The sequence below is a fragment of the Netta rufina genome, assembly GCF_964035555.1.
Source record: "Netta rufina genome assembly, chromosome: 2".
Classification (NCBI taxonomy): domain Eukaryota; kingdom Metazoa; phylum Chordata; class Aves; order Anseriformes; family Anatidae; genus Netta; species Netta rufina.
The window spans coordinates 61,684,594-61,701,725 of NC_140124.1; the positions used below are offsets into that span (position 1 = coordinate 61,684,594).

Below are 17,132 nucleotides of genomic sequence, written 5' to 3' on the forward strand. Positions count from 1 at the left end.
AATTTTTGGAGTGAGAGTTCTGTGTAAAATCCAGATCCACTGAGAACATCGTGCTCAGCATATTGACTAAAGCTCTGAAACATCAGCATTTTAAAAACAATTAACATGTAACAGTTATACGTATCCTTGCATAAATAAGAAATAATTGCTACTCATAATATTGAAATGATGATAGTTCTGCTCTGTGTATTCTGTGTGGACTTTCTTTTTATGTGAAATAGTTTATCACTGGTAATGTTTCACTCCTGACTATTCTCTGTCAAGAAATTAAAGTTATGGAAAAAATGAATTTTGCTTTTAACCTTAGTACATTCTGATAGTATCTGTTGACATGATTTACTTGTAACAAATCTCTCACATCAAAATTAAGAGCAGGAAGTTTTGCTTCCTTTCAGCAAGCAGTGTGTTGTAACTAAGGGCAAACAGACCTTTTCCGACTCTTACTCAGTTACTATCAGCATTGATGACTAATGAAATATTTTGGCATCAAAAGCCATCAATTCTCAAGGCTGTATATGTTACAGAATTTCAGGCTTTAGAATGAACCTTGTAAAAAATTTTATTTCCACAATATCAATTTGGTAGATGCTGACTAACTGGGTGAGTTTTCACTCATAGTGTTAGAAAATGTTATAAGACCTTTTAAAATCTATGGTACTATTCTTAATAGTTCTTTTGTGCAAGAAACCTTAATTCTGTATCCTGTCTTTAGATATTTCTGTTTAATAGGGTAGATTTTATCTGAGGAATAAGAATGAAAAAAGACTTTTAAAGCAGTGGTTTCCATTTCATCAGATCTCAGTTTACATTTTACTCACAATTTGCAAATTGGAGCAGAAGTATTAGTTTGCTAATATTTATTTTCATTTAGGGTGTAGGTTTGTTTATATTTAATGCAATGTCAGACATTGCTCCGACGTTGAAGTATTTTAATATGAAGACATTTTCCTCATTTCCCATTTTCTCCTTCAGTTTCAATAGCAGGAACCCTAAATATCTGAAGTTGTCGTGGGTCGTATGAATCTGCACATTGTTGACACATTCACTCCTAACATTCCTTTCTAACAGAAAAGATTTGCTTTCTCTAAATCAAACACAAACCCTTAATATATATTATACTTTCTGTCAGAGTGTATCTGGAATATAGTTATATATATATACACACACAACATATATATTAGTGTATATATGATATATATATATGCTGCAGCTCTCCTACTTGAGGAAGCAATATCATTTTTTTCCAAATGTTTTATAATGTACTTTTTAAGGAGAGAACAGCCTATGCTGCTGCAAATTGGATACACTGGTTATGGGGCTTGGAGTATAACACTTCTTTTCAAAATTTCAATATTTTCAACATTTCTTTTCAAAAACTGTGACACGAAGGAGAAAAGTCTGTGTTCTCCATTGGAACTTTATGCTGTTTGTAAACGTGCTTTCGGAATACGGTAGATAAGTACATGTGCTTGTTTGCTTGAGAGTGGTGATCCGGGGAGGACTGTGAAAAAGATATGCCAGCTTAGGTCCTGGACCAAATAAATATTTAAATAAGAGCTAAATTTGAAAGCAGGTGAACCTTTCCCTGTAGTCAAGAACCTAGCGTCTAGTGCACTCTATTGAGTTTCTGATCAAGTGTTAATTTGAAATAACTGGGCAGCATTTCAGGCTTTAGCAAGAACTGCCCAGAATAGTAAAAGAAAAGATCTAGAAACATGAATTATTTGGTAAACATATTGGGTGAAAAAGGTAACATACAAGCAGGACTAAAAAGCTAGTGTTTTAAAATGTTCCTCCCTGCTTTGAAATCTTAGATCTGACAAAAGCTACTAATTGTTAGCCACTGAAAAGCTTACAAATGTGACAAGCTTAGCATTCAAACTGTGTAATACATTATATTGTTAGCAATACAGTCATTGTAAGGCAATGGCTTTTGCTGTGGAACAGGGGCACTTTCTCCCAAGTCCTGGTCACAGCCCTTTTGAAATATTATTTATTAATCTACTCCATTGCACACTACTGCAGCTGTCTTAGAGTGGTGCTACTACTAGATTGTCCCCCTTTCCATATTTTAAACATAAATGTTTAAACATGCTTGAAGAGAATGCTCCTAGTCATTGTGTTCTCTAGTGAAGTAAAAAAAGCAATATAGAAAATACAAAGAATCCATTATACCATGTATCCTAAGATCACATGAAGGTAAGGCATTGCCAGTACAGTGAAAGTGTCCATGTTTGCCTATCTCTAGCACTAATTAAAAATACTGTATTTAATTATCCATCCAAAAAATATCATCATATGTCATTCTCTGTGTCAAGCTAACGGTCTTCATAAGGTTTGTTGACTTTGTACAGTTATTTCATTCACATGTAGCTACTTTTATTACAAATCTAGTTCCCTGTAATCTGATCTTTAACACAAACCATGCTATTTCCAGTTTTTATGTGTAACCAGTTTTAAATATTCTATGGGCTAGATACACTGAAACTTTTTTTAAACCAAAGTAGGTAGTAGAAAGAAGTCATTAAGGCATAGTCAGAGTTCTGAACAATGCTAACAGTTTTCTTTCACTTCACTGATTTTTTATTTTTTTATTTTTTTTAATATTATTTTTAAATTGAGGTTATTTGGGTTTTATATGTTCTTGGGATTTCATGTCAGTTAGTCTATCACCTCTTTTCCTTAATTGTGCGTTAGTGAATTCGTTTTGTTACATAAACACCACATTATGGCTCTTCCCTTTTCTGCTAGGTGGCTGTTCTACAATTCCAGAGTCTGACTTGGAGGAAAGAGTAGTTGTACCGGGCTCCACAGCAACATTTACCAATCACAAGCATGCTGCAAAGCAGAAATCCAAGCCTGGTAAGAAAAGGAAAATTACTTTGTTTTACTTGGATGATGCATAGCTCTTTTCAGAATGCTTGTGGACCTGTGAAACAAACAGCATACATTTCAGGCTTTCTTAGTATCACTTTCAAATTTTCTCATCTTAATACTAAAATATATAGGATCTGATTTTATTCGGCTACTTCTGTCAAGAGGTAAATTGTAGAAATCAGTCTTGGAATTAAAACGCTATACAGTTGAAAGGTTTTGTGTCATATAATGAATGAGACTCTTGAAAATTTTATTCACAACCTCTTCCACATGAGCAGAATGAAATTGAGGAATGTTTTCTGCAATAAAAGGATTTTTTTTTTCTGCAGTATGGCAGGTTAGACTTTGTGCCAACTGATTAAAATATAGTCATTACTTATCTTTTGTGGGAAGACCTCCTAGAATTTCAGGAAAATATTATTGGATATAATAAAATAAAATTATACTGGCTGTAAAATATGCTGCATATGGTGACGACACATTTTCTGGAAAGACTTCATGCTGCCGGGAACTGTGATATAGTGTTAACATATTTAAAAGCAATACTGTGAAGTAGTGCATTACAATTTAATAAAGTGCCTGGTAAGCTCTCAGACTTGAGACAATGTCCCATTCTGTTTACTAAGTTGTACCTTAACTTCCCCCCCCCCCCTTCATTGTTTATTATGTCTTTATCAAATATTTAATTTTAAACATATTTCAATGTTCATATATCAGATATGTTCACTATAGATGGGTTTTGAAGTCAGGCTAAGAAGAATAGAAGAAATATAGAGGTTGTAACCATCAATATTCAGAAATAGAAGGTTAAAAAGTCCTGACACATCTGCAGAAAGCCGTTAATTATTTGTTTGTAAGCCATCCAACTTCTTGTTTGCCTGGCCAACTCTTACACAGACAGTCATAGAGTGCGAACGTATAGTTAATTGCAATAGCAGAATTTGTCTTAGTGAATTTTAATAGTGGCCAGGGAAGAAAGATACATATTAGAGCAATGTGTAACAATTGTCACAATTTAACTTGAAACTCCAAAGTGAGCATCTGCTCACTAAAACAATGTGAAAAATCCACTGAAGCCCTACAGCTTGGACTTTTCCCAAGTGCTTATTACTTGCACTCCGCAGGGACTTTAGGTCAGAATAAGAAGGGAATCTGTCAAAGTTGACATAAGTATTGTTTAACTTTTGTCATATAGATGTATTAAGTGCCCTCCTAGTAAGTATATCGTCTCCCTTATGTAGGATACAATACTGATAAAATTCCAGCTTCTGGCAACTGTACCGATAAATCAGGAGCATGTAGCAGGCAATCCCCTTGTTTGATGCTCCATTCTTCTGATCAAGCATGTGGTTGGTAATTTAGAGAATGCATTTCAGTGTTCTTCAGGAGATAATACTCTGCGTGTAAATAACCTGATGGCTGAAAAATCTATAATGAGAGGAAAAGTGCAAAGATATATGAATGAATTCCAGAAACAGAGGCATTGGGAGGGATTGCATATCCTACTATTAATTTTAGCCCATGTAAGTCTTAGTCTCAGAAAATTGAGACTTGCATCACATAACTGGCTGTTGTTGCTTTGTAGCTTTCTATAAATGGCAGAATGAAAAATTCTGAAAACTTTAAATAAGTCTTTAGGTTTATAGACGTGTTATACCAATGAATTTAATTCATTCACAGTAAAAATTGACTGCCATCTGCCAGTTAGTGCTGCAATACAGAGAGAGCCTAGAATATCTGCCACTGAGCTGTCTGGAAATTCTAATTGCTACAAGTTTAAGAGCCAAGGGAGCTACTTAAACCATAAGGTAACACCAGGCATGAAATCACAGCATTTCAGTGTTTTTTGTACATGATATTTTTGGCCTGAGTTCTTGTTCAGAGAACACTAGCAACTGCAGCAAGAGCATGGTGAGTATGCTGAGCCCTCAAAGGATATTTGTTATCTTCTGTATTTTTGTTTTTATTTTTATTTTTGACTTTGCATTTAATTTAGCTATGCCAAATCCACAAGAGAAAAGCAAAAGGGAGAAAGTAGACTTAAAATTCTTTTTTTTTTTTTTCTTCATAGATCTTCCTTCATTTTCTGAGGGAGTTCAGATTTTATAAAATTATGTGTTATTTATTAAATATTTATAAAATTATTTATTATTTGTTATAAAATGAGAGGTTTTGTTTTCTTTTTGTAGATGGTATTTGATACTCATACCTCTCGCTATAGAGGTAGTTTAACTGCAGTGAAGAATTAATACTGGCTTCAGACAGATTTCTGCATTTAGCTGATGTTTTCCATAGGGCCATGTCAGGTCAACTGATATGCTATGTGTGGATGTGGGCACAATGGTTGATACCCCTGAGTAGGGAACATGAAAAGAAACATATCTAAGTAACGGGCTTGCATTCACAGAGGAAGATGGAAATCAAAGGAATAAAATGAGCTAATTATTAGAATATTCCAAAGAATATTCTAATAGTGGACTTCCATCTATCAAAACAGTGAAAAGTGTAGTTATGTACTTGCGCCATGTGCTGCCAGACCAAATCGTAGCAACAGTGTTTTGTACAGGTTAAAGTCCATTTATAGTTATATACAATGTAGTGCAAAAAAAGCAGTAGTGTAGTTACTATAATAGGATCACTTCTACATCAGAAAAAGGGATAAACTCTGTTTTTCCCACTGATATAGAATTCTAGATTATGGCAAATGGAAACAGTTCTCTGTAGCAGTAGAAGAAAACAGAACAAAGCATATTATCTACTGAAAAGAACCATAACATTTGACTTGCAAATATCTCAGCAGGAAGCTCTGGGAGTGCTTCATAGAGAAAAGGAGAAACAAGAATTCTCCCTGAGGTGCGTGCTGTACTAGGACTTCTTGGTTACAGTTAAATTGCTTGTGAGTTTAAATCTGCTGAAGAGAAGTGCTATTAAGGAGGTTGGAACACAGGAAAAATGTGCTAAAGAGAAAGCATCAAGAGCAAGAGGAGTCCTGAATTATAGGCCAGACTGTGGGCTCCCTATCAGTATATTTACATTATTACTGCTGTGATGTCTGCTTGCCTGGACAATGTTTGTCTAGTCTTGAGCTAGCTAACTCCATTGTTGCTAGCAAACTGCCCATGATAGTATGGCATTGAACCCTGGCCGTAGAACTTAACAAAACTCTAAATAAATACCCTTATATAATACACCATTTAGTTTGCATTGAACTCTTGCTGCTAATAAATACTTGAGCTTGCCAATCTGTTGCTAAAGAGATTGTGTATGGTGTACAGAGATGGGTGCCAGTCACTGCATTGAATGCTAGTATGCTCTTTGGACATGCTGAGAATTTTTAAAAACATTTTTAATTTTATGAAACAATGTAGACCTAGCAAAGAGGTCACAGCCTTAAATGTGTTGTGAGAGCTATTTAAAGATCTTTAGGGACTAAGACCTCGAAGACCATGCTGTGTTATGAGTATGCCGTAGGGTAGCATTTGGTCACAGATTTGCATGTCATCTAGTACAAAATATTACATTGAGACTTTCCATGCAACTGCTATACATGTCAATGAGTTGGAATGGATACCTAGGACAGCCAAAGATGAAATCTAGCAGTCATGATGCAAGTCTTTGCAAGGATAGAATGAATGATTCTGGCCAATCATGGAATCTCTTTGGAGAGGAAATTAATGGCAGTATGGTGTTTCATTTTTACTGCTGACATAGTTCATGCTGATTTCTATTTTTTTTTTCCTAATCCACGTGTGTTGTGACTCCATACTAAAGAATGGGATCAGGTTTATAATATTTGGGAATGAGTACTATTATTACAGTTGTAAGAGCAGATTCTTTTAAATAGCTTTTGCTTTGAGTGTGTACAAAAATACTCCCTTGAACGCTCTCCATCCCAATGAATGGAACATAACTCTTCTTCCCTCATACCCCCTCAAGGCACTGTGTCTGTGTGAATTACATTTGGAGGAGTAACTTTAGCATGATAAATCTACTCCTGCTAACTTTAATCTGGGTGTTTTGGTTAGTGTGAGGACAGAGCAGCACAGATTTCATCAGGCTGGTAGAGAGCTTGAGTATGATTTTAAGTTCTGAGTCCACTTTGAAGTCTCTGTTGTTTCATCATTACTTTCTTCCATGAGTTTACAGCTACAATACCGATACAGATATGATGACCTCTACTGCAATCAGAAGTACAAATACAGTGATTGTAGACTATCTTTCGTGCAGGTCCTGTGGGTTTCCTTTCTGTTTGTTATGCCGTTCCTGCTGTCTTCCATTTTCTTCTTTACAAGTTACAGGTTCATACTGAAGTTGCAGTTATCTTGGTAGAGTGAGTAGTTTTGTTTCAATGAGAAGTTTTCATATGCTTTAGAATGTAACAGTTAAGCAGAATTCAGAAAATCTCTTTCTCAGGTTCTTAAATATTTCTGAGAGAGATGGAAACGTAGCTTGTAGGAAATAAGGAAGTTCTTGTATGTGACAGCTTTTTAGAGGCTCTCTAGTGCATGTGGTGAACATGCTAAAAAATATTTTTTTTTTTTATCCCTGAGAAATTAAACTGTTAGATGGCGATCTTTTGGATGAAATAAGTGCAATTGTATTTATCAGGATGTATCCATTAAATTAAGTGTTCTGTATTCCTCGTATGCTACTGCTGCCCGCTACTTAGTATGTAAGAATTACCATATTTTTTTAACCTATATTACTAGTCAATATTTTAGGCATAATGGATCCAGTTGCACTTTTATGAGTAAGGAGTTTCATGCTGGTAAATCATGAGTACCTCTACCTCCACTAAGTTGTAGGAAAATGAGATGAACAATTAGTATGAATCAGAGACTGGGGTGATTTTTATTTTTATTTATTTACTTTTTTTTTTTTTTTTTTGCGGACCAATAGCTCAGATTGCTTTGCAGTTTACTTAGTTGTTCAGGATTTTACAACACTGGGAGTCAGATTTGTCAAGTTTCATGTCATGCAGCTGTTGGAATTTTCACAACATGTAAGACTTGATTTTCCTGGCAGAATTTTTCACCATGATCCTGTAAATCTATCCTGCCAATGATCTATCTAAACTAAGAAAGTTTTAAATATTTATGGGAAATATTTGCCTAACTTTGCCATGGTAATTCACAATAATGATTGGCTTTCTGAGAAAGCAACAAAGACCATGGGCTGGTATTTATATTTATTGTTTAAATACAAATATTTCAGAGAAGCTATTCATGAGACCAAAGCTTTGGCATTTGCACTCGCTACTGTGCTACCACTGTTTTCAGTTAAATTCTTTGTATTTTGGTGTCATGCAAATATTTAGATGACTTAAAGATTAAATTTCAAAGTACTCTTCTTGTATGATTATATTTAGTAAAGTAAATATACTTTCATATTTTAATACTCATTGCATCTAAGACCCAAAACGCCTCAGCATTTTTAGTTATATATTGTAATAGATTTTAACTGTCTTTAATTTAAAGCATCTGGCTTATTGCTTTAGATTAAATACACAGACAGCTATACAGAAATGATTGTGAGGTTGAGCTATAAACTCCAGTAAAACCACATACTGAGCCAAATTTTCAAAACATCCTCCAAAGTTTCACCCAGACATTGCACAGCTGCACATCTTTTCCTACAAGTTTTATTTATTGTATTTTATTTGTTATTTTATATGTTACTTTATCTAGATAGCTGTATGACAATGTTTATGTAGATGCTGTGAGTGCAGTTTAAGAGGATCTTTCAATGTTAGCTTTCTAATCAAAGATTGCTGACATTATTGTGCCTAGACAATTTCAGGAACTGTTAGATGATTCCAGCCCACGAAGATAGATAGTTACTACAACCTTGTATAAAAAAAAAAAATCTTTTTAGTAAAGAAGATTGGAAACATTTTTCTTTAAAGGGTACAGTGGCACATTTAAAATTTAGGTATATGCTTAATTTTTTCTTATAAATCATGATTTATATGAATACACAAGTGTGTGAAACTGCAATATACAGAGTAACTCGTCACAAAATAATGTAATTATAAGATAAAGTGTTACGATAGGGTTTCCTTTGTTTGATTTTAGAAAGGAATATTCTTAAACATTTGGCTTAGCACAAACAACTAAAAAGCTTTTGGATAAAATTTGTTGCCAACTTCTACTGAGTCTTTCTATTTTTATATTGTACCTTTCTTATTATTGTTGTTTACCTACACAAACAAGCAGAGAGACATCCTTGAATTTGTTTTGGAAGGTGTTGAAGTGTTGTAAAAAAATCTATAAGAAGAGGTTTATTAAAATTTCTATTTGCTCTAGATCAGACATTGATACATAGAACTACTAACTACAGTAAATTTTCAAAGTACACAAGTAAGATCCAGGTGGCCTTACTACTGTTATTGCAATTATCATCAAGTTTGCTACACTGGTAGTTGTTTGGATACTGATATTCCTGCCAACTACCACAAAAGTGTTTTCAATGTAATGTAGCCAAGCAATTAACTTTTTCAGGTTACACAGTATAATAGGACAGAAATCAATCGTATTTTTAATGGTAACATGCATCAGAAGAGAAATGTTTAAATTAAGCTAAAGATTATTTTGGGAAAATGTACATGCTGTCTGGAATAGAATGTCATACCTATAACGAACTTTCAAAACTGAGTGTATGAATCAGAATTATTCTCAATGCAGATTTCTCAGCTCTCCATGGCTACAGTTTTGAATCAACATTTTCTGAAGCTTGGCTACTCTGGACTTATGACAAAATTAGTAAGAACAGGTTTGATTTCAGAAGTTTTTTTTTTTTTTTTTTTTAATTGTTGAAGGACCAACTAGTGGGATTTATCTGAAGTTAGAAGGAGTAACTGTGCCTTTGACAGTTTGAGTTTGGTTTCAAGCCTTTTGGCAGTTGAGTTGCAACACAATATTTTGTCCTTGAGCTAATAAAAAGTCTCGAGTCAGAAACAAATCTGGCATAAAATACTGAACCTTATGATGGCTGCAGGTTAAGTGAAAGCTTCTTCAAGACCTAACCTTATTAGAAGTCCACTTATGTATTTCCCACTGATATACTGTGGTACTGTGAGACTAGATCCTTTGTTTCTTTCTTTATGACATTATCATCTGAAATAAAAGATACTAGTAGCCTGCAGCTGGGCCCATCTAATACTTTAAAACTGCTAAGCTAATTGTTTCCACAAGAAAAGGTGCAAAGAAAATGACTGGGCTACAAAAAGCCTATTTTCCTGGAAAGAGTTGAAGAGATTTATGGAAGTTTTCTTTTCCACAGAGTCTGTTTTTCTAAAGAGCACTACAGTTCAAGAGATTAATGTGAGAATTCCTTCATTAAGTCAATACCAAATGAAGTGCCGTTTCCCCTTTAGTAGTAGATTGTATATACATCTTTTGTGAAATGTGATATAATACATGGGAAAGTAACAAGTCTTTATGTTCTAATATTTGCAGATTCAAATACACTATATCAGGTATTATCCATATTTCTGCAGTGGGTAAAAAGATCATCTCTAAGGTTGTGGTAGTGTTTTACAAAACATTTCCTTTCAAAGGTTTACAAAAAAGACTGACTAATTCCAGTTTGTTTCATGACTGTCAATGAAACAAAGAACCAAGGGGTACCTTATACTTTGTTTCGTGGGATGTCCCAGAAATTGCTGAGATCACAGTACACTTTTATGATTTGAGAACTCCAATACATTCTTAGAATTACTAGCAAACAGTTGCTATTGCTGCAGTTAAGGGAGCGGGAGTGATACGGTACTGTATCCTCAGCTTTTTGGGAGTCTATGAAAAGACTTTCCTTATTTTTATTAGGTTCTGAACATGAGAATTACTGATGCACAGTAGAAGGTAAGGAACATGTAACAAAACATAGGTTTATAAGAAAGGGTGGGCTAAATATGGAAAATGAAAACTATAACCAAATACATTGTTAAGAGTTCTGAATGGATCTTATATCTAAGAAAAATGAATCATAGCACAGTGGAAGAAATTAAAACAAGAGAACTTTAAAAGCTTTTTATATGACTAAATGGTGTTCTTTATACTTCTTGGCAGTTATCCTAAATGACTAAGCTTAAGAGAAGTAGGTGCTTGTCTGTCACCAGGATTCATTCACTCTGTCTTCCTCTGCCATTGAAGATGGGCAGGACAGGAAAGCAGTCTCATCACTCTTTTCTGTTTGTTACTGCTTACTTTTCCTCAGTAGTGGTGAAAGTTAATGGTCTGTTTTCCTTGCTGATATTTACAAGATTTCTTGTAATGTTTTTGTTTCTCCATGCCAGTTATTTTCTCCATCATATCAAGTGCACAGTGCAAATACGTCCAGCACTTTTGTTTCTGGTAGGTATGAACCGCTGGCTGTTGTTTTCTCTAATCTACCAGTATGGTGAGATCTTTTCACCGAATACTCAGTAAAATTTGTTTCTCAAGGCATCTATTTTCTCACATAATGCTTTAATGACTCTTATAAACAATTTTTTGGATCTATTTTTTTTTAAACTGAAAAATCATCATTTTGCTCAGAACAGGCATAACTTTGCATTGTGTATGTTGTTTAGTTTAGTCTATTATTCCACACTTTAGTTCTTTTATCAGATCGTTATTGGCTGGCAAGATTGTACGTAGGTATCTATGCCACTTTCTTTACATTGTAGAGGTGTCTATAAAAATTAGTTTGCTAATGATTATTTACATTTGTATTTGATGTTAATGGTATTACTCTTTGAGAAATATAAAAAATCCAAGCTGTTCTGGTTTCTAACAAGGTATCATATAAAAAAAAAAAAAAAAAAAGAATAAAAGGACAGAGAAACATTATTCAAATGCCCACTCAACATTCCCAGCCAAGAAAGATTTAGTGACTGTGAGGTATTTTTATTAAATTCATTTCAGCTTTTCATGGCCCTGGACAACAAGGTTGGCAGGCAGAAGAGACTACAGACACTTCTTGCTTCCACCATCCATCTTCATTTACAAAAAGTAATTGAAAGGAACATGTTCAATAGCACAAAACAAAGACAAGCAATCCATTTTGACCCTTTGTGCTTCTGAAAAACTGTACCAAAGTTTTTAGTAAATTCTGAAATATTGTTGGGACCTCCAAGGATTTTTTTTATCTGATGCATAAACTTCAAGTTATAGTTGTATGGTTCATGTTATCTATGTCAGACTACAGAACAAAAGTTACTTCTGTCCTCAAACTTTGAGTTTCACTACCCTTCTCAGAATTTTAAAGTTAGTACTAATGTAATGTTTGACGTATCATATGAGTATTAGTTAAATGCAGAATGAGGCTGTAAAATGGTTTTCCAGGTGTCTTTTTCCAGGTTATACAAAATGCCAAGACTCGCTTTGCAGCTTGTCAACATTGGCCGCCAAAGGGAGATTAGGTCTAGGTCTGCAGGAACTATTGCTGGAAAAACAAACAAACAAACAACAACAACAACAGACGACATTGTGGAGGTGTTAGAGGTTATTTTCCAAAATACGTTCTTATAGAAGTAATGTTAGTGTTTCAGCCTCATCCCCGCTCCCCTCCCCCCAAATTCCAAAAGGCAGCCATCCACATTATGAGCTAAAGGATTAAACTTTCTTTCGAAAAAGAAAAAAGACTTTTGAGGTACAGGATTGCACAAAAGTACCTGGAACTGCTAGTATCAGTTCTCTTTGGAGTGCTGACTCTGCAACCTCTTGAAAAATAAAGGATTTGAATAGAAACATTGACTCTTTTAAAGAACTGGTGATATGTCTGAAATGATGGAGCACAATCCCACGTACTTTTTGCTGGAGATAGTTACTGGAATTGCAAATAGGTTTTCATGTCATTCTGCGGAAATTATCAGTGCCATTATAAGCCACTTGGAGCATTGGTAGAGCTTTGTGATGCATCATCAAGGAATGGACACTAGCGGTAATACAGTTGATGTATGATGCCAGAGCATATCTTAGTTATACAATATTAAAAATAGTACAGGAACATTTCCAGAGTTGGTAAGTCTGGATTTTTTTCTCTTGATTATAAGAGTGAAATATTCTCAAAGTTGCTGTACCAATGAGGTTCTACAGTACAAAGCTGTCTGTAAAGGTAATACAATTATCATGTTCATACAGGTAGGTGATGCTGTGATACTGGTGTATACTGGTGTTAACATGTCTCAAAAGAGGCTTATACCCCCAATCCTGATAGTCTATTGTGGCTCAAAGTTGCACAGTAACTTTTAAGACAGAGACAGTTCTTATTTTGATATGCTGGAGCGGTACACATTTCAGTCATTCTGGCCGTAGCTTTTAAAACCAGTCATTTTACTGAAAATGTATGATAAAATTCTTATTTTCAATTTGTATGCTATAGTGTTAGTTCTTCCATAGTTCTTTGAAAGCTTGGTGGCACAGTTACATGTTGTGAATGTATGCCTAGTTCACAGAAGATCACATTTTATTTTTAATAGTAATGTCTTTTGGGGCCTCACCTCCATCTTGATGTGCTGTCACAACTATCGTGGCTGATGGCTTTTCACAAACTCCTTGATTCTCTGTTTGGTTCTAATTATCTGTGACTGTGAGATGCAATGCATGTGACCATGTTGCTCCCAGTGCTTAAATGTGTCCTGTATTTGAAACTTCACTGGGAAATTCAAATGTAGTAGTTTATGATGCTGTAAGTTTGACTATAGTTAATGCTTAAGGTTAAGGTTGTCTGACCCATTCTGGTCAAGGGACACATCAACTACAATAACTGAATTCAAAATATTAGGCTCTAAGAACTGATGTGAGTTCACTGCAATCACAGAAAGGTTGGGAGAGGGTGATTGGAGGACTATTGGATGCTATTCCTAAAGGATAGCAGTGTACCTTGGGACCAAACAATATCACATTTTCGGAAGATTTTCACAAAAGGCACAGGCAGCAGTATAATAGTAGCCTTTATTAAAATCACCAGTTCCAACAATGAAGTTTTATTACTTTCCCTGTGGTAGTCTGGTTTTAGTCAGTCTTATCAAATAACAGCTATCTCTACTAAACACATTCTAATTCTGCGTTACTCTGTATTGTCCACAGAGTATCCTCACATTTACTTTTTCACCTGTTCCAGTATTTCCCTTCCTGAGGTTGCTGTGTCCCCCCCTTGCCAATTTAGTGTTAAGCATACTGTTGTGTTTCCAAAAGTAGACTATGAGGCTGAAGTAAAGGGAATGAAAAACAGTTTAAGTGTTGTATTTTGTAATAGCTACTGGAGCATATGACTAGCAAAACTCTGAGCTGAGCAATGCTAGTGCACCCTACCATCCCTTGATTGCATGGAGTAAATCTATGCCCATGCTTTAGTGCTTTTGAGTAGTATGCCAATGTATAAGGCTAATCGAGTTTAGATCTTCAGTTACAGTGGGGGGGGGGAAGGGGTTGGATTGGGATAAAAACATGTTCCAAAATATTTGGGAACACAGAGGATGTGCTATCTGGAGTGATGTTACAACAAGGTCTGTTTCTTTTCCTGCCATCCTCAGAACAACTGTACTATACTACATAATGAAGATATATTTGCTTTAGTTAGTTACATACTATTTACAGACTATGCTGCCTGACAGACCAAGGTGAAACACAACAGAAACCTCATATTTCTTAGCTTGCTACATTTCCTGAATAAGTAGAGTCAAATTGTTGTGACACCAGTCAGGCCAGGCTTGTTTTTTTTAAGCTCAGTTTATAGCTCCTATTTAGTAAAACAGCAAATAAAATACTATTTAATCAAAACTGAACGCTTAATTTAATTTTCTTTAAAATACCTCTGTAAAGTTTAACCTTACCTTCACCTTAATAATGAATTGAATGTGTGATTTTTCTGTTTTTTTGAGTCACAGATAATTGTCATATAGATTTCTTCACTAAGTCTAGTACCCTTAGTATAATGGACAGAGTGATGGACTGTGTAACACAGTGCAGTACCATAGCTATGTATTAGCATCCTGGAGAATATGTAAAAATGAGAAGCTGAGCTTTTATGCAGTTAAAGTTAGAGCCTTCCTGTGGCTCTGTTTATCATGAAAATATTGTTCTTGTTTAGCTTTATTCTTTAATATTCCAGAATATGTGGTCACATTTTTTTTTCATGTGCGTGAGTACTAACAACTTGTTGCTTTGAGATTGGCAACCACTAGAAATTTAATACCACAACTATTTGAGAGTTCCCACTGTAGGCTGGAAAGTGAAAGAGAAGAAAGGTAAGAAAGGACAGGAAAACATAGCACAGTAGAAAATGAGAAAAACAGAAAACACACCAAATGTTCCACATCAAACAGGTATTAGTTCTCTTCTCTATGGCCACAATGCAGCAAAGTTTTTAGTTGTGAAAAGTAAGATTAAAAGCTTGTGGATGCTATCATAGAATCATAGAGTGGTTTGGGTTGGAAGGGACCCTTAAGGATGATCTAGTTCCAACACTGTGCTATGGCAGGGACACTTTAGACTAGATTGCTCAAAGCCCCATTCAAAACTGACTGTGAACCCTTCCAGGGATGGGACATCCACAGCTTCTCTAGGCAATCTGTGCCAGTGCCTCACCACTCTCACTGAATAGATATAAGGAATAAACTATTTTCTAAATCTCCCCTCTTTTAGTTTAAAGCCATTATCCCTTGTCCTATCAGTATAATCCTTGATGAAGAGTGCCCCTCCAGCTTTTCTGTAGGTTCCCTTTTGATATTGCAAGGCCAATGTAAGGTCTCCCCAGAGCCTTCTCTTCTCCAGACCAAATGACCCCAACTCCCTCCACCTCTCTTCATAGTAGAGGTGCTCAATCCCTCTGGTCATCCTCATGGTCATCCTCTGGACTTGCTCTAACACAGCCACATCCTTCTTCTGCTGGGGGCCCCACAGCTGAACACAGCACTCCAGGTGGGGTCTCATGAGAACAGTGCAGAGGAGGACAATCACTTCTCTTGACCTTCTGGCCATGCTTCTGTTGATTCAGCCCTGGATACTATTGACTTTCTGGGCTGCAAGCTCACATTGCTGGCTCATGTTGAGCTTCCCATCAACCAACACCCCCAGGTCCTTCTCATCAGGGAGAAGGCCTGCTCTGCTAGAAGCATCTAGCACCTAGCCTGCATTGCTAGCAACGTTAAGCAGTCACTACAACTATTCTTCAGTGCTTGCTGCAAAATGTATCTGAAAAGATAACTTTTGCATAGCTAGGCTTCTCGCAGTACCTAGGTTATCTAACATTAAACCATGTTGGTTATATCTGAAAGAGCTATGCCAAAATCAGGGCTGCTGCTACTTTGCCTTTTCTTCCTTCCAGCAACCAAGTGTTGGTGAGAGGAAGAGAAGATAAAGCAGTGACAGCTTCCCTTCTCACTTTGCTGGTGCCAGTGCTGCTGTTAATATGACAAAGCAGCCTCAGGGAGCTGAACTGGTTGAAACCTTGCCCCAAATGCCATTCAAGCTGCGTTTTTTACCTTACTCTTCATCCGTTATAGTTAGACCACCAATAGGAAAGATTATTGTTTCATGGGGATGGTGAGATGTGTCTTGGTCTACAGATGCAAAGCTGATAGCTCTGCTATAGCAGAGGTTGGTATGTGCATCATGGTGCATGGAGAAGAACACAATTATCCATTTTGGCAGTAGGCCATAGGTATATCAAGATAAGTGTAATATGAAATTACATCTTAGCTTTTGACTTGATCAGCTCCCTGGATCTTTCACTACACGAATGCAGTAGCATGAATGCTGCTTCAAGGTTAGAGAGGGGAATAGGGAAAGCTTACATTAGCTTATGCCACTATGTGACTTGCAACCAGAATAGCTGAAGCATATTAACAACCCTTAATGGGAGCACTGAGAGAAGAAGTCAGCATGTTATTCAAATTTTTAAAATTGTGTGCTATGCCTAATTAAGTGGAAGTGTAAAGTTATTCTCAGTTGTGTTGCATAATGAGCCACTGCTGGAAATACTAGTTTATTTTTATGCCACCACGGACAGTGGTTTGCGTATGATGGTGAGCCTGTTTATTCTTGTGTTCAGTCCATTGTGCCAGAACTCATTTATGTTCTTTCCTGGCAATTTTCTCACAGCTCTAAAATTGTGGACATAGGACCTAATCCAAAAATGTTCTTAAGCACATACACTGTTAAGTATATGTAGTCTCACTGGATTCACGAAGAAGCATAGTAGACAAAGTGAAAACACTCTCCAGTCTTTATCAACTATATTTGGTCTTTCTTAGAGTAGAATTGGTTGTAAGC

The 17,132-nt window shown here is 35.8% G+C and overlaps 1 protein-coding gene across 1 annotated transcript in view; it reads left to right on the forward strand.

The window, feature by feature from the left end:
* BBS9 (Bardet-Biedl syndrome 9) overlaps positions 1–17,132 on the forward strand; it is a 324,493-nt gene that overhangs the window by 195,791 nt on the left and 111,570 nt on the right. The window contains exon 22 of the mRNA XM_084282162.1: positions 2,752–2,862. Coding sequence (XP_084138288.1) covers positions 2,752–2,862 — 111 coding nt within the window. The remainder of the gene's footprint in view (positions 1–2,751; positions 2,863–17,132) is intronic.